This window comes from Dendrobates tinctorius, unplaced genomic scaffold (assembly GCF_039654945.1).
Source record: "Dendrobates tinctorius isolate UK_male_01 unplaced genomic scaffold, ASM3965494v1 ptg000120l, whole genome shotgun sequence".
In the NCBI taxonomy this organism is placed as follows: domain Eukaryota; kingdom Metazoa; phylum Chordata; class Amphibia; order Anura; family Dendrobatidae; genus Dendrobates; species Dendrobates tinctorius.
The window spans coordinates 21923903-21951822 of NW_027361788.1; the positions used below are offsets into that span (position 1 = coordinate 21923903).

General features: G+C 44.9%; 2 protein-coding genes across 2 annotated transcripts in view; both read right to left on the bottom strand.

The window, feature by feature from the left end:
• Positions 1–6191, bottom strand: part of TREX2 (three prime repair exonuclease 2) — a 28475-nt gene extending 22284 nt beyond the window's left edge. Inside the window, exon 1 of the mRNA XM_073590902.1 lies at positions 6052–6191. The gene's annotated coding sequence lies outside the window, so the exon portion shown is untranslated. The remainder of the gene's footprint in view (positions 1–6051) is intronic.
• The window catches only part of HAUS7 (HAUS augmin like complex subunit 7), a 30943-nt gene continuing 8996 nt past the window's right edge, over positions 5974–27920 (bottom strand). The window contains exons 5-10 of the mRNA XM_073590898.1: positions 19821–19894; positions 19497–19652; positions 16359–16449; positions 15734–15943; positions 11625–11736; positions 5974–6305 (exon numbers count right to left, since the gene is read on the bottom strand). Of these exons, the coding sequence (XP_073446999.1) occupies positions 6262–6305; positions 11625–11736; positions 15734–15943; positions 16359–16449; positions 19497–19652; positions 19821–19894 (687 nt within the window). The 3' untranslated portion in view covers positions 5974–6261. The remainder of the gene's footprint in view (positions 6306–11624; positions 11737–15733; positions 15944–16358; positions 16450–19496; positions 19653–19820; positions 19895–27920) is intronic.

Genomic DNA, 27920 nt, shown 5'->3' on the forward strand with positions numbered 1-27920 from the left:
TATTTGATTCTCCTATGAAGAGTGGCAACTCTCAAATGATCTGAAAACAAAGATTATTCAACATAGCTTTTCAGGGGAAGGATACAGGGGAAGCTTGATGTTTTAGGAAGCAACTGATTTCAGTTATGTACCCTATGGTGGTTCAAGATGAATGATCTGATCGGTGCTTACTGGTTCGCTCCAGGGATTTCCACCCCAACAGTCAAATTTACAAGCAGCTGTTTGACCTGCGGCAAATGTAACCCTGGATGAGTGGAGAAAGTTCCCCCACATCATCTGGCCAAGCCACTGTACCCCTTCCAGAGGATCCAGATAGACCACATCCAGATGCCGAAAAAGTGAAGGATTTGAATATGCCCTTGTGGTCGTAGATGTGTTCTCAGGATGGCCAGAAGCTTTCCCAGTGAGGAACCAATCGGCAAAGTCTACTGGAAAGAAACTGCTTTCAGAAATAGTGTGCAGATATGGGGTTCCAGAAGTGATAGAGAATGATCAGGGACCCGCATTCACAGCAAAACTAACACGAGAAATCTGGTCAGCAATAGGGTCAGATTTAGGTCTACACACACCTTACCATCCCCAAAGTAGCGGGAAAGTAGAAAGACTAAATGGGACACTTAAGAACAGGATGTTGAAAGTTGCCCAAGAGGCAAACAGAGACCCATGTCCACCTCCTACTGACACCAAGTTAGGGTCCCGTTACATTTAGCGATGCACCGGCGATCCCGATGATACGACCTGGTCAGGATCGCTGGTGCAGCGACGCAGCAACGATCCAGCGATGCTCGGCAGTCGCTCTTACCTGTCACACGGCAGCGATGATGACGACTTCCACCTGTGTCCATGCGTCGCTACTTGACGCCAGTGGGACGCCAATGAGGAGAAAATAGCCCAGGACATTCCAGCGAGATCATTGATATCCAGCGAGGGGGGCGGTGTCACATGTAGCGATATCGCTGTTGCGTCACAAAATCGGTGACGGTTTAGCGATATCACTAGCGATCTCGCTATGTGTAAAAGGCCCTTTCAACTGAATATCCTAGTTCCTGCTGGAGGGGGGTGTACACTGTGGAGGAGCAGCTACATTTTTTTTCTACATAGTGTCAGCCTCCTAGTGGCAGCATAGCGTACACCCATGGTTTCCTGTGTCCCCCAATGAAGTTATAGAGAAACTCATCTTTTCATTAAGACCCGAGCGGGTCATAGTACCCATAGTTACATTGCTGCCTGTCTGTCTTTCAGTATAAACTGACTTCCACAGTATGGATTTAGTTTATGGTCTGCACTATTTTGTTTGTGTGTGTGTAATATTTTTGATCAATAAAGATATTTAGTAATTTTACATGACAAGTTTTGGACTATTAATAATTAGCCCAAAGAAAGAAGCAAAGCACCGGCACCGTTATATCGCCAATTAATTCCTCGCAATAAAAACACACTGAGAACGGGTGCTCTATCCATGAAACAGTCAATTTCAGAATCCAAGCAAAGAAAAATAGGCAGGCACTCACCGTTCATAAAATAGGCATTTTTGTGTACTCACCGTAAAATCCTTTTCTCCGAGCCAATCATTGGGGGACACAGACAGTGGGGGTTATGCTGCTTGCCACTAGGAGGACACTAAGTAAACACAGAAAAAAAGTTAACTCCTCCCCTGCAGTATACACCCTCTCGCTGGCTGGGAATTCCCCAGTTCGGTGAAAAAAAAAGCAGTAGGAGCATTAAACGAATGACAATAATCATAACTCTGTCAAAACCTAAGAAAGCTACAGCGAGCCAATAGGCCAAACAGGGTAGGTGCTGTGTCCCCAATGATTGGCTCGGAGAAAAGGATTTTACGGTGAGTACACAAAAATGGCTACTTCTCCTACGCCTCATTGGGGGACACAGACAGTGGGACGTCCCAAAGCAGTCCCTGGGTGGAGAGCATACATCTGCTAATACCCCATGTACCACCGAGTCAACACTGTGGTACTGCCGATTGCAGGATGCGTCTGCCAAGAGCTGCATCTGCAGAGGCCTGAGAATGAAATTAGTCAATGTTTGTAAAGGTATGCAGGCTGGACCAAATCGCAGCCTTGCGGACAGGCCTGAGAATGAATTTGGAAAGGTTTCGAAAAGGCATGTGGGCTGGACTAAGTTGCAGCGTTGAACACCTGTTCTGCCGACGCCTGGAGTCGAATGGCCTAAGAGGCGCCCACTGAGCGGATAGAATGCGCCTTAATCCTTGCTGGGACAGGTGTGTCCCAGACAGGGTAGGATTCCTGAATAGCCAAGCAAATCCACCTGGCTAGCATTTTTTTTTTTTGTTGAAGCGGCTAGACCCTTCCTATGCCCCTCTGGAAGTATGAACAGGGCATCCGACTTGCGGAAGGGAGCCGTCCGCGAGATGTACCGTCTCAGAGCCCTAACCACATCGAGGGTGTGGAGGGCCTTCTCAATGCGATAGACCAGTGCCGGACAAAAGGAGGGCAAAACAATTTCCAGATAGAGATGGAAAGAGGATACAACTTTGGGCAGGACGGACAGGGACATCCTGAGAACTGCCTTGTGCTGATGAAACTTCAGGAACTGATGACGGCAGGACAGGGCCGCCAATTCTGAAACTCGTCTGATTGACGTACTTGCCACTAGAAAGACCACTTCCAAGAGAGAATAGGTAGTGGTACGTCCTGCAACGGTTCGAAAGGATCCTCCTGTAGGCCCTGAGAACCAAGTTAAGGTCCCATGATTCGAATGGCCCTTTATAGGGAGGCGCTACGTAAGCAACTCCCTGAATGAATGTCTTGACTTGAAGTTTTGTGGCAACTTTGCGTTGGAATAGCACTGACAAGGCTGAAATTTTGCCCTTGAGCGAGCTAAGCGCGAGGCCTGACCTTAAATCTGACTGAAGGGATTCCAATATGGCACGGATGGAAATCACTAGAGGAGATCGACCATGATCCTTGCACCACGAAAAGGTTTTCCAGGTGCGGTGATAAATGCGCATGGACTCGAACTTCCGAGCACTAATCATGGTGGAAATCACGTCTTGATAAAATCCAGCCTGTGCTAAAATCCAGGATTCAACGGCCACGCCATCAAAGACAGGGCCCCAGAGTTCCAGTGGTAAATCGGACCCTGAGAGAGTAGATGCATGCGATCTGGAAGTCGCCAAGGGATGTCGGCTACTAGTTCTGCATACCATACCCAGCCAATCTGGCGCGACTAGGATCACTGATACGTCCTCTGCTCTGATCTTCTTGATGACCCTCGGGAGCAAGGGGAGAGATGTACGGGAGCAAGGGGAGAGATGTACGGTAGCCGGAACTGGTGCCATGGCAGATCTAGGGCGTCCGCTCCGATGGCGATCGGGCAACGAATCGAGGAATCTTGTTGATTAGGCTTGTAGCCATGAGATCCACATCCAGAGTGCCCCAACAACGGCAAATCTGCTGAAAACCTCCCGGATGAAGAGACAACTCTCCCGAGGCAAGGGCTTGGCGACTGAGAAAGTCTGCCGCCCAATTCTCTATGTCCGGGATGAGGATTGCTGAGATGGGCGAACGGTTGGTCTAGGCCCAATGGAGGATGTGACTCACTTCGTGCATGGCCATCCTGCTCCGAGTACCCCCTTGACGGTTGATATACGCTACAGCTGTGGCGTTGTCGGATTGGATCCTGATGGGGAGACCCGCGAGGAGAAAGTGGAAACTCAATAGGGCTAATTTGATCGCTCGTAGCTCCAAGACGTTGATGGGGAGACGTGCCTCCTGAATTGACCAACGACCCTGTGCCGTGTGGTGACAAAACACTGCACCCCAGAAGACTTGCGTCGGTGGACACCACCAACCGTCGTACTTGGAGAAAAGACCTCCCTTGACTCAGGGAGGATTTCAATGTCCACCACTTGAGGGCTTGTCTGATCCGCAGGGACAGAAGGCACCGACGGTCCAGGGAAGACGGGTTCTTGTCCCAAGTCAACAGCAAGGCTTGTTGCAAAAATGGAATTGTGCGAATGGCACCGCTTCCATTGCTGCCACCACCTTTCCGAGAACTCTCATGCTGAAAAGAATAGAATGAGAGACTGGACGGGAAAGAGTCCGCGCTGCCTGTTGCAAAGCTCGGGCCTTCTCTGGAGGGAGAATGACCAACCCGCGGGAAGTGTCCAAGACCATTCTCAAAAGGGAAATCTGCTGTACCGGTGTTGGGGGAAGACTTTTCGAAGTTTATCTTCAGACCCAGGTGAGAAAGTGTATTTACTGTGATATCCACGGAGTTCTCGCAGGCTTGAAGGGATGGACCCTTGATTAACAGGTTGTCCAGATACGGCAGCACTACCACTCCCCGAGCGTTGAGAATGGCCATGACATCCGCCATGTCCTTGGTATAGGCCCTGGGGGCGGTGGCGAGACCAAAGGGCAAGACAACGAACTAGAAGTGTTCTTCTCGAATTGCAAAAATCCAAAAATAAAATAAAAACGGTGGGGTCTGAAGCCAGACCCAAGTGCCTCCTGCAGACACTAAGCAAGAACTGGGGAATTCCCAGCCAGCAAGAGGGTGTATACTGCAGGGGAGGAGTTAACTTTTTTCTGTGTTTACTTAGTGTCCTCCTAGTGGAAAGCAGCATAACACCCACTGTCTCTGTGCCCCCCCCCAATGAGGCGTAGGAGAAATCCACCTTTATTGCATATATAAAATCTTTGGCAGGGGAGCAATGTGCACGGTAAGAGGACATGCACATTGCTCTCCTGCCGAAGATTTTATATATGCAATAAAGGTGGATTTTATGAACGGTGAGTGCCATCCTTATTTTTCTTTGCTTGGATTCTATTAATATTTAGATATAAGCTTGAGGTTTATCCATACCTTTATTAGGATGTGAAAACTCTCTGTATTTCTCATGCATTCCCTATAATGCCACATGGCAGGTTCATTTACAGTAAAGGCTCCGTCACACACAGCGAGATCGCTGATTTTGTGACGGGGATCAGCGACCGGCCCCCCTGCCAGGTATCGCTGATCGTGCTCGATCGGCCTGGGCCGTTTTTCAATCGCTGGTCTCCCGCTGGCCAGCACGCATCGCGTGTGTCAGCGAGAGACAAGCGACGCTGGTTTCTAATGTAAACAGTGGGTATCCAGGAGTCGCGCGGCTCTTCAATACCCGATATTTACCTTGGAAACCAGCGTGTATGCCGGTTTCCAAGGTAAACAGTGGGTATCCAAGAGCCGCGGCTCCTGGATACCCGATTTTGACATTAGAAACCAGAGTCGCTGGTCCTGATCGCTGGAGGGGCTGTCTTGTGACAGCTCACCAGCGATCAGCCTAACGATGTCCCAGCGATCCCATCATGTCGGATCGTTGGTGGGATCGCTGGGACAACGTTATGTGTAACGGGGCCTTTAGACCCTGTCAGATTAGATAAGTGAACCCTTATCTGGCGGTGTAGGCAATGATGACACAGCTAAGTCAATAAAAGATGGATCGCTCCCTACTCGGGTAGGAAATTGTTATGCAGCGTGTGACGTGGATGTCCCCAGGTCAACTGACTGGAGAGTCCCCAGCAATCACAACTAATGGCCTTTCCTACTATTTGACGTCGGACATCCTTAGGAAAGGCCCATACATGGCAGAGCTTTCTGCGGTAATCACTGTGGATTTCTCCCAAAGTTAAATCTGCGGTGAAAATCTACAAACAGGAATAAACGATGCTGAAGATTTCACAAGCCAAAACTTCCAGGCGTGCCAAAAAAACTTCTGCAGTGCATGGATGAGAATTGTAATATCTCAGGTAATTGCCTGATACTGTATTCTTCTGTGGATTATACTTGTACAAATCTGAGCATAGAATCCAGATCGATTCCATCTCGTGTGGACTTACCGCAGTGACGTTTGCGGATACAGTCAAAGGTAATATGCTGCATGTAGACTGTTTATTTTCCGCAGCAAGGCTACTTTTGGAATAGATATATTAAAAATCAGTAAATGATCAATACATGAAAACATTCCCTTTATTACAAATATACCAGGCTTATGCATACGGGATCTGGTCTGTATCCTTGCTACATTACCTATGTATGGATAGAAGACACCACTGCACCCTCCAAGCCAAGGAAAGCCTGGACTCTTCACCATACAGGATCTGCACGAGGTTGTCACGGCCGGCAATATAACAAGATGGGCAAAGTCTATGTCCTAACATGAAGCTGATGACTACACCTCGAACCTTGACTTGTGTCAGGACCACGTGTCACCAGTTTTCTCAAACTTGGAACAAACTCTTAAAATAACTCGTAACTTTTCTTTAGTTGCTTGATTTTCTCATCTAGGCAGCAAAATAAAAGGGAAAATTAGTAGCAGCAAACGCCGTTCTTTAGCTTTCACATCATAATAAAACAATAAAAAAAAAACAAATGTGCCATACACGTTCCATCTACCGACACTTGTTTTATCAGTAGATGGAACAGATTTTGGGTTCCCGGTAAGAGGCACTTAAAGTTTATTCACATCTTGCGCAAAGTGCTTGTATTAAAATGTGTCCCAGTTTCCCTATCACTATGTTATTGTCTACAGGGGAACGGCCACCGATGCTGTCTAGAAGTGGTCGAGGACCTGTAGGAGCGCACACTCGCGCGAAACAGCTGTCGTCCTGATTTTGTATCCAGCACAATAACTCTCCTGCCTCTACTATTTTAAGATGTCCGAATAAAGCATTGGAATTCTAAGACAGTGAGTGCCATCTACTCTCTTTTTTTCACATACAAATGTAGAAAGATCCATGTAAGTGTTCCAGAGTTATTACTACATAAAGGGACAGTGGGCAGAAATTGGCCTGGTCATTAACGTGCAAACCACCCTTGGGGTAAAAGGATTGTCTCCCCATCTTGTATAGCGAAAGCTACCAAATGCTTTGAGAAAACAAAGAACTTTGCAATTTATTTGTTATTAACAGTCCTCTTTTCTCAAGAACAGGCAGGTTTTTAATAATATTGTGTACAGCTCATTGCCTAAGTTACCGTCCTCCCCTGCAGTCCATCAGTGGTGGCCGATCTGTTAGACAAGTGCAGTTAATAGCAGTTTCCAGTATTGAATATCTATCCACTAGAGAGTGTGGGATTCTGAGCAATAAACATATATCCCTAAGAGGATGTGAGACGCTTGTTATTACGTTCTCCCACCACATGAGGTTATCTGAACACCCCATTGTGGTTGTTCTTGGTCACAACCAAATTTATCCGTGGTGATTTGTTACATAAAAGGGGAATAGAAGCCACATGTGTTATGCCCAAGGTGGGATTCTTTGTGGTTAGTAACAGGGCCTATTGGGGTTTAATTAGGGCCAGCCATTGTTAAGCAGGGGCACTACTTGCATATTTAGGGTGCGGACCGCTGCGGCTAGGCCGGGTGCAGTTTCCCACTATATTTTTCACACCTTCTCCTTCAAAGGGGTCTTGGATGCACCTTGGACGGGTATCCTGATTTTATTTATATTTTGCTTTACTTTCTAGACTTTTCAATGCATAGCCAACAAACCTTATGTTTCAATTGTAGTATTCTCCTCCGATGCTGCAGATGAAAAGCGGTCTCATATAGCATTATGGGAGCGTGCAAGATTCAGACTAGTGCTGTAAACCCGACACCACCCAAACTTTCAACCATTAGCAGCGCACCACCCGCTGGGAAGAAGTGTCCCTTAAATTCATATATAGTGTATTATGTGCTAGGAGTTTGGGAAGAGTTCCTTTTAACTCCTTAATGACAGCTGATTTTCTGGTTACTTTTTACAAAGGTATATGTGGAAAAAAAACAAAACATAATTGGTTTTCTTTAATGACTAACAATTTTTCCTGTCACTTGCCATAAATCGGTAATTTTGTACATGGTCTAAATGCCGCTATTCTCCTGAATCTGGCGTTGTTTTCCTTTTGTTCCTGTGCCTCTCAATTCCTGATGTATGGCCTCCTCTTTCCTGTGTATAAAGCTAGTCTTTCTTAGCCAACTGGGTGTGGTGCTCTAAAAGATTCACACAAAAGCTGATGATCACACCCACTTGACTAAGAAGAGTAGACACACAGGGAACAGGGGGCTATATCTCAGGAATGGAGAGGTGCACTTTCCCTGACAAAGCTGCATGAGCAGCGACACGCTTTGTGTTGGTTCTTTACCCCTAGTTCGGTAACCATGCACTTTCTAGACGATTCCACCTTGAGCTTCGTGCATTATTTCAGCATCTAAATCTTAGATGCATTTTCCATCATGTTGCAATATTCATTGTTGGAGGTAGATACTTTTTCCAAGCACCTTGTATTACATGGATTCTTTTTTATTGGTGCCTTAACCCCTTAAGGACCATGGGTATTTCCGTTTTTGCGTTTCCATTTTTTGCTCCCCTTCTTCCAAAAGCCATAACTTTTTTATTTTTCCTTCAATATGGCCATGTGAGGGCCTGTTTTTCTGCAGGACGAGTTGCACTTTTGAATGGCACCATTGATTTTATCTTATGTACTGGAAAACAGGAAAAAAAAATCCAAATGTGAAATTGCAAAAAAAAAAAAAAAAAAGTGCAATTCCACAACTGTATTTTGGATTATTTTTTACTAGGTTCACTAAATGCCCTTAAAACTGACCTGCCATTACGAGTTCACAGACACCAAATATGTCTAGGTTCTTTTTTATTTAAGTGGTGAAAAAAAAAATCCAAAGTTTGTATAATATATGTATATACACATACACACACATATATATATATATATATATATATATATATATATATATATATATATATATATATATATACATACACACATACACACACACACACACACTAGATGGTGGTCCTATTCTATCGCATCGGGTATTCTAGAGTCTCTGTTAAAATAAAAAATAGTGATATACTCACCTCCCGGCGGCCCCCGGACTCTTTCTCTCCTCTCACCACGCTCCCGGCATCTTCCGGTCCCAGTTATGCTTAGCGCGAAACTAGCTGTAGAGCCCAGCGTTTCCCGGGCATAGTAACTAGCTGTGGTTAGTGAAGTATAACATATAATGGCAACAGTTAGGGGGCCTTATTCCTCCTGCACCTCATGCTCCTTTTTACACAGCCTCCTCCTGCACCTCGCACTCCTCCTTTATACACAGCATTTTTCTGCAGCACAGCTTTTAAATACACACAGTGGTAGGCAGTGTCTGCTGCAAGATCCTGGACAGCTAAAGGACCTGTGATGATGTCACGACCATGTGACATGTGTTTGGGAGGAGGAGTCAGACACAGGGCTGGGCTGGAGTAGAAGTGTCAGCTTGTGTCACAGAGCAGGGTCTTATATCACATCACTGGGGGAAGTATAGTAACCCCGTATACATGGGATCAAAGAGTCCCTGCAGCGAAGCTACGTGTGCAATGTATGTGAGGCCAAGCTGTATGTCACAACTGTTGTCGGGTGTCCTTGGACCAGGGGCTCTTTCCCTGTGGCTATGCGGAATGGGCGTGGCCCTCGAGAGAGAGAGAATATATCTATCTCAATGTGTGTGTATATGTATGTGTGTATGTCTGGGATTGGCATCTGCACCGTCGCAGCTACAGCCACAAAATTTTGCACAGTCACACGTCTGGACCCCGAGAGCGTCATAGGCTGTGCTGTGAGGCGAAATTTTAACCCCGTGCGTTTCAATTCACCAAACAATTTTGCCTATTATTCTTATTTCTATGGTGTTATCGTCCTTCTGTAAAGCTGGAAATAACACAATTTATTACCGTGCCAACACAGACCACCCTCTGACACAGACTGCAGGGGGAGCCCAGTATCACACAGGATAGGATTAGATACATGGCTCAGCAGTCAGTATCACACAGGATAGGAATAGATACACAGCTCAGCAGTCAGTATCACACAGGAGAGGATTAGACACACGGCTCAGCAGTCAGTATCACACAGGATAGGGTTAGATACACAATAGGAGAGAGGAGGGGGCGCTCCTGGTGTGATACCCGGTGGTCAAATAGAGTAGGTTAGGAACAAAGTACACTAACCTGCCATGGTTAAAAATTTTGGGGGAAAAAAGTGCGTCTTATGGTCCGAAAAATACGGTAATATGTGTTACAAACCTGTAGTGTTGAATATATGATGTGAAATGTTTTTATGTGCAATATAATCATTATAATTTGTTATAACTAACCACAGTTGGTTACTATGCCCAGGCAACGCTGGGCTCTTCAGCTAGTGAATATATATATCTCTATCAAGAAAACGGCTTGAAAGCATATATATTTATACTTGAAAAAGGATTTCACATCCAAAACGTTGCCACGCCATTGGGCATTAAAGCTCACTTTTTTTTTACTCCATGTGCATATTACATAGCAAAAGGGGGGCAATTTGAATTTTTATTTTTGGATTATTTTTTTTTTTTGCTTGCTTCAATAGTCTCCATGGGTGACTAGAAGCTGCAATCATCCGATCGCTTGTGCTATATAGAGCAGGGCTACAGCCCTGCTCTATGCACCAGTTATGCTCACTTGCTATGAGAGACAATGGGAGGAGGTAATGACGCGCTTCCTGCACGAGCATGTTAAATGCAGCTGTCAGAGTTTGACAGCGGCGTTTAACATGTTAACAGCTGTGGGTGAATCAAGATTTCACCTGCAGCTGTTCAGGGCACATGTCAGCTGATCAGATCAGCTGTCATGTGCCGTAAAAAGGTGCGGGCTCCGCCGATGCAGGGGGAGGTGTCCAATGACAGACTCTGCCTGCCACTGGACGTGAAGGGGTTAAATTCCATTGCATGCACTTCACACTAGTTGTATTGCATTAAGTCCTATGTATCTTGTTCTATTTCTGCTCATATCCGATTCATGTTTAGGTGCTTTATCTCTGCCCCATCTTATGGGCTGTACAAAGTAGATCCCCACACACACACATATACTATTCAGGAGGTTTGCCTATCCTACACACTGTATGTGGTCTACACAACATGCCATTTTCCATCTGAGTCACATGGTTTTCTTTGTTTAGGATCTTGGTGACGCCCATCCATACATGTATTTACAGACTTATGACGGACAACTATTGTGTTTGTTTTTCAGTATGGTTTATAATCCTATACAATAACAGCATGACTTATCTGACTGTGTTTACTTCTGTTTGAATTGACAAAGCTCAAATATATTGTACTATTGCATATCTGGTTTGGATTATCCAGGAGTGTTATGTACTTCAATGTTCAGTGTTTTTTTTGTTGTTTTAACTTGTTTTTAATGGTGTGTCAGGAGGTGCTAATAAAGTTGTTATTTTTAATACTACATATATAGGTGTGTGCATCAATTATACAGGATTCTTTTTCTTGTCCTTTGTGCCAAATGTACATTTCATGCTTGATGCAGCACCCTTTTGTTTAGCCTACTAGTAGTGCACCATTATTTATACATGTATTCCAGGAACAAAAGAAAAACATTGCGGATTCAGGAGAATGGCGACATTTACACCAGGTAAAATAATTACATGTTTATGGCAAGTGATGGGCCATTATTAAGGGTCAGGAATCTTCGGAGAGAAAAGTGTATGTAAATGGTGTCAAGATAGTGCAGTGTGTGCACACACGACCTTCCCAGGCTAGGTGCTCTTTGTATCGCCCTACTAGAGTTACTTACTCATGGTGACCATGCTGCCTTCTCCCCAGTATTCTCTCGCTTGCTCTTGATAATTCACCAGTTCTTCTATCGTACTGGAAGTCTCTGTGAACTGGGCAATCGCTTCTAGCTCCTGAGGAGATGGAAATAACAAACAGGCGAACGATGTTATAAAATATATCGTAGTGGAAAATTCAGGCAAAAGGAACTTACAGTGGGGAAAATAAGTATTTGATAAGTTTTCCCACCTACAAAGAACGGAGGTCTGTAATTTTTATCATAGGTACACCAACTGTGAGAGACAGAAACTAAAAATTATAAAACAGAAAATCACATTGTATGATTTATACATAATTAATATGGATTTTATTGCATAAGTATTTGATCACCGACCAACCAGCAAAAATTCTGGCTCTCACAGACCTGTTAGATTTTCTATAAGAAGCCCTCCTACTCTGCACTCATTACCTGCACTGTTTGAACTCGTTACCTGTATAAAAGACACCTGTCCACACACTCAATCACACTCCAACCTCACCACCATGGCCAAGACCAAAGAGCTGTCTAAGGACACCAGGGACAAAATTGAAGACCTGCAGAAGGCTGGAATAGGCTACAGGACAAGCAGCTTGGTGAGAAGGAAACAACTGTTGGCACAATTATTAGAACATGGATGAAACACAACATGACTGTCAATCTTCCACAGTCTGGGGCTCCATGCAAGATCTCGCCTCCTGGGTCAAGGACGATTCTGAGAAATGTTAGGGGAATCAGCCCAGAACTACATGGGAGGACCTAGTCAATGATCTGAAGAGAGCTGGGACCACAGTCTTAGGCTGGTTTCACACTTGCGCTTTTTTGCGCTGTTTTTTCGAGCAAAAAAACGCATGCTTTTTTTTCCCCTATTCTCCACATGGGTGCGCATACACATGCGTTCGTACGCATTTGTATGCACATGTGTTTTTTTGTAGTGTGTGCTCGGGCGCACAAAATGCACTCTGTTGCATTTTTTGAGCGTCCGACTTGCCCCAAAAAAATGCATGTGCACGCAATGCGGTTTTTTTTTCACCCAACCACCCATTACAGTCTATGGGTGCGCTGACGAGCGCATGGTAATGCGCACGTCAGCGCAAAAAAACCATGTTTTTTAAAAAAAAAAAAAAAGAACACAAAACCGCAAAAAAAACACATGATGCGTTTGCACTGCGCACGGTGCGCAGCGCAAAAAAACGCAAGTGTGAAAGTAGCCTTACACATTACCATAAGTAACACACTACACCATCATGGATTAAAATCCTGAAGGGCAGACAAGGTCCCCCCTGCTCACGCCAGCACATGTCCAGGCCTGTTTGAAGTTCGCCAATGACCATCGGAATGATCCAGAGGAAGCACGGGAGAAGGTCATATGGTCGGATGAGATCAAAATATAACTCTGGCATCAACTCCACTCGCTGTATTTGGAGGAACAAGAAGGACGAGTACAATCCAAAGAACACCATCCCAACCGTCAAGTGTGGTGGGGGAAACATCATACTTTGGGCGTGCTTTTCTGAAAGGGGGATAGGACGACTGCACATTATTGAAGGGAAGATGGATGGGATCATGTATCACAAGATTTTGGCCTACAACCTCCTTCCCTCAGTAAGAGCAGTGAAGATGGGTCGTGGCTGGTTTTTCCAGCATGACAATGACCCGAAACACACAGCCATGGCAACTAAGGAGTGGCTCCGTAAGAAGTATTTCAAGGTCCTATAGTGACCTAGCATGTCACCAGACATGAACCCAATAAAAAAAAAAAAAAAAAAACTTTGGAAGGGGCTGAAACTCAATGTTGCCCAGCGACAGCCCCGAAAACAAAGATCTGGAGAAGATCTGTATGGAGGAGTGGGTGAAAAATCCCTGCTGCAGTGTGTGCAAACTTGGTCCAGAACTACAAGAAACGTCCGACCTCTGTAATTGCAAACAAAGAACTTAACAGAAACCGGTTTTTCTATTGTATCAAATACATATTTCATGCAATAAAATGCAAATTGTGTAGAAATCATACAATGCGATTTTCTGTTTGTTAGATTTTTTCTCTCCATTCTTTGTAGGTGGGAAAACTTGTAAAACTGACAGTGTATCAAATACTTATTTCTTTGGCTGTCTTCTACTCTTCTGGGACGCATGGCTATCTGTGGTCGTCAACGCCTGGGTCACAGAGATGGTGACCTCAGACTACAAGATCGAATTTTCCTCCCCCACAGGAAGGCGTTTTTTCACCCATGGTTACCTGTCCCCCCCCCCCAATGAAGGCTCAAGAAAGATTTTACGGTGAGTACCAAAAATCCTTGTTTTCCCCACTGTATATAAAAAAATCAATAAATAGACTGACTGCAACTTGTAGAGAAGTATTTTCTGGGCATGCTCATATCCAGGCAAAGGTCATTGTGTACAGGAAGGGGAGGAAGTGAGCTGTGACAACACCTATTGTGAATGGTGGATCCTGTGTTATCAGCTGTGTATAGAGGTTATCAGGCATTGTAATCTATTCTGCGATCATAATGAGACTGTTGAAAAGTATCTGTACAGAATAGGATGTGAGTTTAGTGTGAGAATGGCAAGATTTCTAATTTTATTAAATATATATCTGAGTGTATGCATGTATCAAGCCACGCCCACTCCACATAGCAACCAATCACTAAGCATCTTTCATTTCACCAGAGCTGTTTAAAGGGAATCTGTCACCCTTTTTTTCGGCTTGCAGCTGCCGGCATAGACATCGGGGGCTTATCTACAGCATTCTGTAATGCTGTAGATAAGCCTCCAATGTAACCTGAAAGAGAAGAAAAACACGTTATATATTATACTCACAGAGGTGGGCGGTCCGGTCCGATGGGTGTCGCCGTCCCATCCAGCGCCTCCCCTTCTTCATGGGAGGACGTCCTCTTCTCCCGTCCTGTAATGGCTCCGGCGCACTTCTCTGCCCTGTTGAGGGCAGAGCAGAGTCCTGCAGTGCGCAGTTGTCGGGAGAGGTCTGGCGCCTGCGCACTGCAGAATTCTGCTCTGCCCTCAACAGGGCAGAGCAATGCGCCTGCGCCGGAGCCATTTCAGGATGGGAGAAGAGGATGTCATCGCACGAAGAAGGGAGGCGCCGGACCGGACCGCCCACCTCCGTGAGTATAATATAACGTGTTTTTCTTCTCTTTCAGGTTACATCGGAGGCTTAGCTACAGCATTACAGAATGCTGTAGCTAAGCCCCCGATGTCTATGCCGGCAGCTAATAGGGGAAAAAAAGGGTGACAGATTCCCTTTAAAAGATGAAAGCTGAGCTGTGATTGGTTGCTATGAGCAACAGTTTTCCTTTTAGACAGTTGTGGTAACTGAGGCCTATTATTCTTATTATTTCTATGGTGTTATCGTCCTTCTGCAAAGCTGGAAATATCACAATTTATTACCGTGCTGACACAGACCACCCTCTGACACAGACTGCAGGGAGAGCCCAGTATCACACAGGATAGGATTAGATACATGGCTCAGCAGACAGTATCACACAGGATAGGATTAGATACACAGCTCAGCAACAGGATGTGCCAAAGGAGAGGACACTTTCATTCCAAGAATTCCACTCATTTCATCTGATTTGCCTTTTGATTTTAAACGCCCGTTAATTTTCAGTTCAACTGGCATTTGCAATGTCCATTAATGCGCAGGGACAGTCCTTTAAAGTAGTAGAGATTGATTTGCAATCTCCATGCTATTCTCATCGTCAACTTTACTTGGCCCGTTCAAGAGTTGGAACTGCGAAAAATCTGTTAATCTTTGCACCAAAAGGAAAAAAACCATTAATGTTGTTTATCAAAAGGCTCTTGAATGAGTTGAACATAAAATACTATCAATACTTGTGTAATCATTTAGTTAATTTGTGTTGCAAATCTGTAATGTTGAATATATGATGTGAAATGTTTTTATGTGCAATATAATCATTATAACTTGTTATAACTAACCACAGTTAGTTACTATGCCCGGGTGATGCCGGGCTCTTCAGCTAGTCTATAATAAAAGTGGAAAAAAAAGTAATTTTCAGATAACAAACTGCCTTTAAACTAAGGAACATAAAGAACATAAATTAGAAACGGATGTGGAGTACCTTGCAGCATGTAGTCAGCAACTGGTGAGCTAATTGGAAGAGTGGGCCCGAGGGGCTAATCTGAGGCGCCGGGTGGCCGCAGTGCTCTTGAAATTCATTCTCATACACCTGAGTGAAAGCCGTAATGAGCTGGTGGAAGTCTGTCAGGGCCAAGCTCAGCTTCTGGATATCAGTGTCCTCCCTTGGGACAGAGCTGCAGAGGAACTTGCACTGAGAAAGAAAAAAAAAAAAAAAAAAAATACACCATGGCATGCCAGATTTCTTGGACCTGATGAGTTGGTGTATGTACTGTGAATATCCATGGCTGAATAGCTGTACAAACCTAACATTAAAATGTATATTTGAATACCAGGGATGCAGACTTTCAAAAAAAGGATTACACAATAATTCCAATTTTTTTTTAACAATAAAAACAACAGCCTCACCAGGCTTAAAGCTATTTAATATGTGCAATTTATATTGTGAAATCTGTACGTGGATCTGCGCTGTCTCTCGGACAGACAGATCTCTTAAATTACAGCATGGCAAGACACGCCTATAGTTTTAGCTATACGACTGAACAGGACTGTGCCCACTTCCACCCACAATCAGTAAAGTCAGCGCCCGCTTTGTGCACATACAATACCTCTTGTTTAAGATCTTCAAAGCTCAATGAGAGTTTCTGTAGCTCTTGGACGTGGTCACTGAGGAGGTCATCCTTTCTGCTTGGCAGCGTCCTGGGTGAATAATGAGAAAATTACAGGAAAATACATCCAAAAGATAACACTTCTATATGTAAAGGATCATGGTAGCGCTGCTACAAAGCGGAAGTAAGAAATGGAAAATAAGGAGCTGAACTGGTTGATTGGATGTGAAACATCAGCATTGTCAAAGAGGGGATAAAACAGGAGACCTCATGCCACATATGGACGAGTCCCAAGATAGATATGTTATTCTTAGGCTACTTTCACACTTGCGTTTTTTTGCACTGCGTGCACAGTGCAAACGCGCATAAAAACGCATCATGCGTTTTTTTAATGTGTTTTCTTGGGGGTTTTTTTGCGCATGGTTTTTGCAAAAAAAAAAGCATGCTTTTTTTGCGATGACGTGCGCATGACCATGCGCATGTCAGCGCTCCCATAGACTTTAATGGGTTTTGGGTGAATTTTGTGCGCATTGCGTGCGCATGCATTTTTTTGAGACAGGTCGGACGCACAAAAAAATGCAACAGGATGCATTTTGTGCGCCCGGGTGCACACTACAAAAAAACGCATGCACGTACAAACGCGTACAAACGCATCACAATGCGCACCCATGTTAAGTATAGGAAAAAAAAACAAAACGTATGCGCATGTATGCTCAAAAACGCAGCGCAAAAAAACGCAAGTGTGAAAGTAGCCTAAAAGGTTAATTCCACTACTACGATGGTAATGACCAGAACACAGAACAGATAATGTCCTCTGGCTACAATAGCAGGAGAAAAGTAGTAGTTTTTAGATCCATATATTTTTTTTTTTTAAACTTGTCAGAAGGAAAGGGTCCAAAAGACTAAAGCGATCATATAAAATGGGTGACTACGATTGCACCTCTGGAGAACAAGCACCTCTTTCAACATGTTACTAAACTCAGGGGCGTATCTGGGGGGGGGCAGCCGGCAGGGGGCGCAGTCCGGGTCGCCTAATGCAGCGGTCCGCAGTGTCCTCCCTGGCGGCTGCGTTCTGCCGCCCCCCCACAGCCTGAGAGTCGGCGGTTCTCTGTCAGCTGTCAAGCTGACAGATGGCGCAGAGAAGGTACCGCACATGCCGGCTCCCAGGGAGCAATTGTACTGGCGTCTATACAGACGCCAGTACAATTGCAGCTCTGACCGTCGGGCCAGAGCGACGTCAGCAGCGTGATCAGGGCATGTGATCACGCTGCTGACGTCACTCCCCGGCGCCCAGAGCGAACGCTCAGCGCTGGTGGTAAGTACGCTCCAATGTGGAGCTGAAGAACCACCGAAGATGGGGTGGTGTTAATGAGTGGGGATGGGGGTTAATGAGTGGGGATGGAATTAATGTGGGGGGGGGGGGTTAATGTGTGGGGATGGGGGTTAATGAGTGGGGATGGAATTAATGTGTGTGGGGGTTAATGTGTGGGGGGGGGATTTGGAGTGGGGATGGGGTTAATGTGTGGGTGATTTCGAGTGGGGGTACATAATGTGTGGAGGGGGGATTTGGGAGTAGGGAAGGGGGGTTATTTAATGTGTGTGAGGGATTTGGAGTGGGAATGGGGGTTATTTAATGTGTGTGAGGGATTTGGAGTGTGGATGGGGGTTATTTAATGTGTGTGAGGGGGTTATTTAATGTGAGGGATTTGGAGCGGGAATGGGGGTTATTTAATGTGTGTGAGGGATTTGGAGCGTGGATGGGGGTTATTTAATGTGTGTGAGGGATTTGGAGTGGGGATGGAGGGTTATTTAATGTGTGGGGGGAGATTTGAGGACACAGTATGTATGAGGAAACAGTATGGGGGATGGGTGCAGACAGTATGGGGAGTGAACGGGTTAATGTATGTGGACACAGTATGGGGAGTGAGGGTGAAGGGATGTGTGCAGACACAGTATGGGGAGTTGGGTATGTGTGAGCAGACAGTATAGAGAGTGAGGGGGTAAATAAATGAGGAGACAGTATGGTGAACAGGAGGATGTTAGAGGAGACAGTATGAGGAGGGAGGGGAATAGTGTGAGGCGACAGTATATTGCAGATATTTGTATTTAGGGGCATTATAATGACACTTCTATCTTTAAGGGGATCGTGTGGAGATTTGTTGCAAAAGACCGGAGAAGATGGATGTCTGCAGAGACGGCTGTGGAGAAGAAAACTCATCATGGGGTCTGGACAAGAAGAAGATAAGGAGAACAACTCCAGAGACGTCATCTAAAAAGGTACCTGGATGTAAGTGTTATGAGAATTAGTCAGGATCACAAATGTTTTTATTTGTTAGGAACATCAAAAAGGGGTTGTCCAGGTTTGTATTGAGTCTGCAGTCATTTTATGTGACTGCAGACTTCTGAATTCTCACAGTGCTCACTGAACGCTGTTAGGATTCTCTCGTGCCGGTAATTTACATACATGCGGTCACATGCTGACTAGACATGTGTGGCCTCACTCAATGAAAATGAACAGAGCGAGGCCGGGCACGTCTAGTCGGAATGTGGCCAGAAGTATATAAATCACATACTTGTGCTGACATTACTGTACATCGGCAAGGGAGAATCCTAAAAGTGTGCAGTGCATTAGTTGTGAGAATTCAGAAGCTGCAATGTCCGGATTCAGCTCTGCAGGTTCCAGTGTCATGACATGGACACTTCACTCATATGCGATTTTCATAGTTATGGTCCTGTGACAACGAGCTTATCTTCCGGCTTTCAGTTTTTTTTACTGAACATTGAGAGCATTAGGGAGAGCAGCTCATGGGTACATGGCTAAGTGTGCAAGTCGCATATGTACTTGGTGGTGGTGGTGGGGCGCCGAACCAAATTCTTGCCCCGGGTGCCAGAAAGCCTAGATCGCCTCTGACTAAACTGCGCAAACAAAAAAGATCCATTTAGCCCAGGTAGGGTCTGGTATTGCAGCCCACATAAAAAGATACGCAGCAATACCAGGTACATCCTGTAGACCATAGTGGCACTACAAATTTAAAAAGACTTTTTATTAATTCCTGACAGTGTTGAGACTTGGTATAAAAAAAAAAAAACCGCTCCTACAGATTGTCATGTTTGCAGCTGGAATTTCACATTTACTACCTTTTCAGCAGTTCCTCTGGGACTAGGAGAGGTTTCAGGTCCGTCGGCCAGGGATTGCACTCCGGCGTCAGGGTTGCTTGGAAGTGAGGACTTGAGAATAGTTCCTTTAGAAGATCCTCATTCTCACGAGCGCAGGTTAGGAGGTTCTTGTCACCGCTGTAATGGGGGGGGGGGAAGAGGGAGACGTGGCATTATTACACAGATATTGGGAACAAGTCCACGTGTCTCTGGTATTTCAGCGCAGAACTCCCGGGGGTCTGGAGTGCAACAGGGTCCTCCCCACAGATTTAAAAGACATCAGTGTAGATAAAATCATCGCCTTACGCTTCATCACAAGTCTGAATGATGTCCAGTAACTGGCTCATGAAGGACAGCTGTCGATCCGGACTGACATTCCCCTGCAGAGCATAGAAAAGGAATGATATCATGGAAGGTTTGCCTGAAATTCATAACTAGTGATGACCAAACGTTCTTAGATAAGGTGTTATCTGAGCATGCTCGGGTGCTAACTGAGGGTCTTCGTCGTGCTCGAAAAATATGTTCGAGTTCCCACGGCTGTTCGACAGCCGCAACATATGCAGGGATTGTCTGTTTGCTAGACACAGAAATCAAACCATAGATAGTTATAAATACTTCCTATATTTCTTAACGTGATTATGCCTACTATTGTATTAAGAAATAGTTAAGAAATATAGGAAGTATTGTTCAAAAGAAGTAAGTGATTTTGATGAAAGTCTTCATAGATTAACCCCTTAACCCCCAAGGGTGGTTTGCACGTTCATGACCGGGCCAATTTTTACAATTCTGACCACTGTCCCTTTATGAGGTCATAACTCTGGAACACTTCCATGGATCCCGGTGATTCTGACATTGTTTTCTTGTGACATATTGTACTTCATGATAGTGGTAAAATTTCATTCAAATAACTTGCGTTTATTTGTGAAAAAAAAAATGGAAATTTAGGGAAAATTTCGCAATTTTCCAACTTTGAATTTTTATGCCCTTAAATCACAGCGATACGGCACACAAAAAACTTGATAAGTAACATTTCCCACATGTTTACGTTACATCAGCACAATTTTGGAACTAAAATTTTTTTTTTTGTTAGGAAGTTATAAGGGTTAAAAATTGACCAGAGATTTCTCATTTTTGCAACACCATTTTATTTTTACGGACCACATCACATTTGAAGCCACTTTGAGGGGTCTATATGATAGAAAATACCCAAAAGTGACACCATTCTAAAAACTGCACCCCTTAGGGTGCTCAAAACCACATTCAAGAAGTTTATTAACCCTTCAGGTGCTTCACAGGAATTTTTTGAATATTAAAAAAAAAAAAAAAAAAAAAAAAAAATAATGAACATCTAACTTTTTCACAAAAAAAAATACTTCAGGTTCAATTTTTTTATTTTACCAAGGGTAACAGGAGAAATTGGACTGCAAAAGTTATTGTGCAATTTGTCCCGAGTACACTGATACCTGATATGTGGGGGGGAACCACTGTTTCAGCGCATGGCAGGGCTCAGAAGGGAAGGAGCGCCGTTTGACTTTTCAATGCAAAATTGGCTGGAATTCAGATCGGACGCCATGTCACGTTTGGAGAGCCCCTGATGTACCTAAACAGTGGAAACCCCCCACAAGTGACCCCATTTTGGAAACTAGACCCCCCCAAGGAAGATAGAATGTTAAAAAAAAAAAAAAAAAAAAAAAAAAAAAATCGGGGTATATTTACCTTCCGACGTCCCGCGCTGCCATCCCGGGCCTCAGCGTTCCCAGCGATGCCTTGCGAGACCTGTGATGATGTTGGTCTCGCGTTACTATAGAGATCTCGCGAGACCGCTAGAGTCACGCGAGACTACGTCATCACAGGACCGTGCCGCAAGGCATTACTGGGAACGCTGAGGCCCGGGAATGCAGCGCGGGACGTCGGAAGGTAAATATACCCCGATTTTTTTTTACAGGCGTATGGTACCCAGGGCCTGGAGGACAGTCTCCTCTCCTCCACACCGTGGGTACCAACCGCACATGAGACCCTTAACTTCCCGCATGGTGGGCATAGCCACATGCGGGAAGTAAGCGATTCTCATGCATTCCTATGGGTGCGGAATCGCGGCATTTCTTTGCGATTCCGCACAAAAGAATGAGCATGCTGCGAAAAAAAGCGCAGCATTAGCACAGCATGTGCGGAATGCCATAGGAATGCATTGGGGGGGCGTTCTGTACACGATTTTTAAACGTTTTCGCGCCGAAAATCGCGGCAAAAAAACGCTTAAAAATCGCATCGTGGGCACACAGCCTAAAAGACGCTTTTTATTGTAAAAATAGTTTTTGCATCACCACATATTGAGAGCTATAATTTTTCCATATTTTGACCCACCGAGTCATGTGAGGTGTTATTTTTTGCGGGACGAGTTGACGTTTTTATTGGTACCATTTTCGGGCACGTGACATTTTTTGACCGCTTTTTATTCCGATTTTTGGGACGCAGAATGAACAAAAACCAGCGTTTCATGAATTTCTTTTGGGGGGTGTGTTTACACCGTTCCGCGTGCGGTAAAATTGATAAAGCGGTTTTATTCTTCGGGTCAGTACGGTTACAGCGATACCTCAATTAGGTCTTTTTTTAGGTTTTGTCGGTTTTATGCAATGAAAACTATTTTATATAAAAATAATTATTTTTGCATCGCTTTATTCTGCGAGCTATAATTTTTTTTATTTTTTCGCTGAAGATGCTGTATGGCGACTCGTTTTTTGCGGGACAAGATGACGTTTTCAGCGGTACCATGGATATTTATATGCGTCTTTTCGATCGCGCGTTATTATACTTTTTATTTGGCGGTATGATAATAAATCATAATTTTTTGCTTCGCTTTTTATTTTTATTTTTTAAGAGGTTCGCTAAAAGGGTTAACTAATGGGACAGTTTTATAGGGCGGGTCGTTACGGATGCGGCGATACCAAATATGTGTACTTTTATTGGTTTTTGTTTTATTTCCAAAAAATGGATTTATTGGGGGAATTTTTTTTTTCTAATTTATTTGGCGATTTTTTTAAAAATTATTTTAACACTTTTTTTTTTTTAAACTTTATTACATAGTCCCAGGTGGGACATCACTGTCCTGTGACAGATCGCTGATCTGTCAACATCACAGATCACTGTGACAGATCAGCGATCTGTCACAGGCACTGCTGCAGACTTCCTCATGCCTGCGCTTTGCAGGCACTGAGGAAGTCAGCTCCCTGCAGGCCCCCGTCGCCATCTTGGATTCGGGGGCCTGCAGGGAAGGAGCCCCCCGCAGCAGCGCTGCACATTGCGCTGCCGTGGGGGGCTCAGGGAAGCACGGAGGGAGCCCCCTCCCTGCCGATGCTTCCCTTTAACCCTGGTACACCGCGATCATGTTTGATTGCGGTGTGCAAGGGGTTAATGTGTCGGGGGCGGTCCGTGACCGCCCCTAACACATTGTGCCGGGTGTCAGCTGTGACAATCAGCTGACACCCGGCTGCGATCAGCGGTGCTCACCACGTGGGCGCCGCCGATCGCTCTAGACGTACTATCCCGTCCATGGGCATAGGAGCCAGGGTGCCATGGACGGGATAGTACAGTGGGGAAAAAAAGTATTTAGTCAGTCAGCAATAGTGCAAGTTCCACCACTTAAAAAGATGAGAGGCGTCTGTAATTTACATCATAGGTAGACCTCAACTATGGGAGACAAACTGAGAAAAAAAAATCCAGAAAATCACATTGTCTGTTTTTTTTTCATTTAATTTGCATATTATGGTGGAAAATAAGTATTTGGTCAGAAACAAGCAATCAAGATTTCTGGCTCTCACAGACCTGTAACTTCTTCTTTAAGAGTTTCCTCTTTCCTCCACTCATTACCTGTAGTAATGGCACCTGTTTAAACTTGTTATCAGTATAAAAAGACACCTGTGCACACCCTCAAACAGTCTGACTCCAAACTCCACTATGGTGAAGACCAAAGAGCTGTCAAAGGACACCAGAAACAAAATTGTAGCCCTGCACCAGGCTGGGAAGACTGAATCTGCAATAGCCAACCAGCTTGGAGTGAAGAAATCAACTGTGGGAGCAATAATTAGAATATGGAAGACATACAAGACCACTGATAATCTCCCTCGATCTGGTGCTCCACGCAAAATCCCACCCCGTGGGGTCAGAATGATCACAAGAACGGTGAGCAAAAATCCCAGAACCACGCGGGGGGACCTAGTGAATGAACTGCAGAGAGCTGGGACCAATGTAACAAGGCCTACCATAAGTAACACACTACGCCACCATGGACTCAGATCCTGCAGTGCCAGACGTGTCCCACTGCTTAAGCCTGTACATGTCCGGGCCCATCTGAAGTTTGCTAGAGAGCATTTGGATGATCCAGAGGAGTTTTGGGAGAATGTCCTATGGTCTGATGAAACCAAACTGGAACTGTTTGGTAGAAACACAACTTGTCGTGTTTGGAGGAAAAAGTATACTGAGTTGCATCCATCAAACACCATACCTACTGTAAAGCATGGTGGTGGAAACATCATGCTTTGGGGCTGTTTCTCTGCAAAGGGGCCAGGACGACTGATCCGGGTACATGAAAGAATGAATGGGGCCATGTATCGTGAGATTTTGAGTGCAAACCTCCTTCCATCAGCAAGGGCATTGAAGATGAAACGTGGCTGGGTCTTTCAACATGACAATGATCCAAAGCACACCACCAGGGCAACGAAGGAGTGGCTTCGTAAGAAGCATTTCAAGGTCCTGGAGTGGCCTAGCCAGTCTCCAGATCTCAACCCTATAGAAAACCTTTGGAGGGAGTTGAAAGTCGGTGTTGCCAAGCGAAAAGCCAAAAACATCACTGCTCTAGAGGAGATCTGCATGGAGGAATGGGCCAACATACCAACAACAGTGTGTGGCAACCTTGTGAAGACTTACAGAAAACGTTTGACCTCTGTCATTGCCAACAAAGGATATATCACAAAGTATTGAGATGAAATTTTGTTTCTGACCAAATACTTATTTTCCACCATAATATGCAAATAAAATGAAAAAAAACAGACAATGTGATTTTCTGGATTTTTTTTTCTCAGTTTGTCTCCCATAGTTGAGGTCTACCTATGATGTAAATTACAGACGCCTCTCATCTTTTTAAGTGGTGGAACTTGCACTATTGCTGACTGACTAAATACTTTTTTTCCCCACTGTACATCTGATGTCAGAAAGGGGTTAATATAAATCTTTAATGATGACCCGTTAAGGTTAGATAAGAAATTAGTCCAGTGGCATATATGTATTTAAAAATACAGGTAGTGAATAGAGTAATGGATATTAATTTTTCCAGGCAATTAAAAAAAATCTCTCTAGCTAAAGTAATGCAAATTATGTATGTGCTATGCATGAATATTTTATTGTATGTATCTTCACATGTTTTTTATATCACTTGTCATTTAGACAACAGCTGTGGTAGGAGGAGAGACGGCAGGATGCGTTTAGCATATTAATACGTCATTTCCTCCTGCTTGTAGACCCGTAGAAGCTCTTGAATAGCGCGAAACGGCCGTTGTCAGACTTCACGCACTCGCTAAATAATTCCGACCTGACATGTATTAACATGTTATAATAAAGCAGCATTTCACTATCCCGTTGAGTGCGACCTTTCATCTATACAGAATACAATGTGTAATGAAAGATATGAAAGTCCGAGCATGTGGAGCGGCTGTAGCCACAATGGTACAATAAGTGGATAACTAAATCTGACCGTAGACGAGAGATGGGTGCAAGCTGACCGCCAGCTTTAAAACGTCAAAAAATATTAAGTTACGTACCGGTAACGGTATTTTTCGGAAGCCCATGACAGCACCACGAGAGAGGGGATCCGCCCTATAGGAACAGGAAACCTACAGATACAAAAGGGCGGCACCTCTCCCACGCATCAGTTGGATTACAGAGCTTGAGAGGCTACCATGGTTAGTACACAACATATGATATATACAACCTATCTACCCTATTTAACCGAATTATTTCATACCATCTCCCACCTATGGTGATTCTATAAACAATCTTCTAAAGGAGTGCACCTCTATACGTGAACAAGGGAGGGAACTAAGGGTGCTGTCATGGGCTTCCGAAAAATACCGTTACCGGTACGTAACTTAATACTTTATTCGGACTCCCATGACAGCACCACGAGAGAATTACAGAGATGTAAACTAACTTAGGGAGGGACTACAGCCTGCAGCACCCTTAGCCCGAAGGTGAGGTCTGAGGAGGCACCCATGTCTAACCGATAGTGGTTAAAAAAGGTGGAAGGAGATGACCAGGTGGCCGCCTTACATATTTGATCAATTGATACTCCAGATCTCTCCGCCCAGGATGATGCCATGGCCCGAGTGGAATGTGCCCTCAGGTTCTGTGGAGCCGGACCACCACCTGCTGTGTAGGCAAGAGAGATAGCCTCCCTAATCCACCTTGCTAATGTGCGTTTTGATACTCTGTATCCTTTCCTGGAACCTTGGAAGGATAGGAATAATGCGTTCTCCTTCTTCCAAGGATCCGTGGCTGCTAAATATGTCAGTAAGCATCTTCTAATATCTAACGTCTGGAGTTTCTGCTCTTTAGGGTTGGTTGGGTTAGGGAGGAAGGAAGGCAGAACTATCTCCTGTGTCCTGTGGAATTGTGTTGCTACCTTGGGAAGGTATGCTGGATCTGGCCTTAGGATCACTCTATCCTGTAAGAACTCTGTGTAAGGAGGCAATCTGGAGAGTGCCTGTATGTCGCTCACCCTACGTGCGGATGTTATTGCTACCAGGAATGCGGTCTTAAGAGATATAATCTTTAGTGAGGCGGAATCTAAAGGTTCAAACGGACTTTCTGTCATGGCTGTAAGGACTAAGTTTAAGTCCCACGGTACGCATCTGTCTTTGTGTATAGGTCTCGATCTGGCCGCTGCTCTGATGAACCTTGCTACCCAATAATCTTTTGCAATATCAGCTGCAAACAGGGCCCCTAAGGCTGAAACTTGTACTTTTAGCGTGCTTGTGGAGAGACCCAATTCGAAACCTTTCTGGAGAAATTCCAGAATCTGTTTCGTGGGAATTCCATCTCTGATGTCAAAGTGAAAGGTGGACAGGAAGCGTTTCCAGGTCCTAGCATAGATATTAGTGGTGGTTAATTTTCTGCTTCTTAGGAGGGTGTCAATTAAGTTCTTGGAGAACCCTCTATTTTTTAACAGTGACCTTTCAAATACCACGCCGTCAAATGAAGTCCCGCTACTTGTGGGTGGCTGACTGGCCCCTGGTAGAGGAGATCCGGAAGGTTCGGCAATACCCAGGGATCGCCTATCGACATGGTCCTCAACCATGCGAACCAGGTCCTCCTGGGCCAAAAGGGGGCAATCAGTATGACTCTTGCCTGATCCTCTCTGATCTTCCTGACTACCAGAGGAAGAAGATTCAATGGTGGGAAGGCGTATGCCAGAGAAAAATCCCATCTTATCAGTAGGGCATCCACCGCCAGGGGATTTTCCCTGGGGTTCAGAGAGCAGAACAATCTTTCTTTTCTGTTTTTCCTGGTGGCAAAGAGGTCTACCTCTGGCTGGCCCCATCTGCGGACAATCTGGCGGTAAATATTTTTGTTCAAGGCCCATTCTCCTTGTCTTAGAGCCTTGCGGCTTAAAAAGTCTGCTCTTACATTGTCTTTTCCGCTGATGTGGAGCGCGGTCAAAGATAGACAATTTTCCTCTGCTATCTGGAGGAGCCGTTCTGTTATCTGCATCAGAGCGCTGGAGCGGGTTCCACCTTGGTGGTTGACATATGCTACCGCTACCTGGTTGTCCGAGTGTATCCTCACATGATGGCCCTGCAGGTAGATAATGAGTTTCTTGACTGCCCGCTCTATCGCCAATAGTTCTCTCTGGTTGGATGAGATTTCAGAATTAGAATCCCACTGGCCCTGTACCACTATGTCCCCCATATGGGCTCCCCAACCGAAGGAACTTGCGTCTGTGGTTATAATACGGGTTATCTGTGTTATCCAGGGCACCCCTGACGCTAGGTTCTCGCTCTCAAGCCACCATCTCAGTGATGTAACAGTTGAGGGGCTTAGACACATCCGACCTTGTAAGGAGCCTCCAAGGGCCCTGCTATTAAACAAGACGTCGTTTTGAAGGGTTCTGGTATGGAACTGTGCCCACCTTACTGCTGGGATGCATGAAGTTAGAGAACCTAACAGGGACATGGCCTGTCTAAGGGTCATAGATGGATTATCCATTGCCCGAAGGACCTGCTCCTGTATCTTTTGTATTTTATCTAGTGGTAGCAGGCACCGCTGAGTGTCTGAATTTAGTATCAACCCTAAAAATTTCTGTATCTTTAAGGGTTGGAGTCGGGATTTTTCGTAGTTTAAAATCCATCCCAGGTTTTC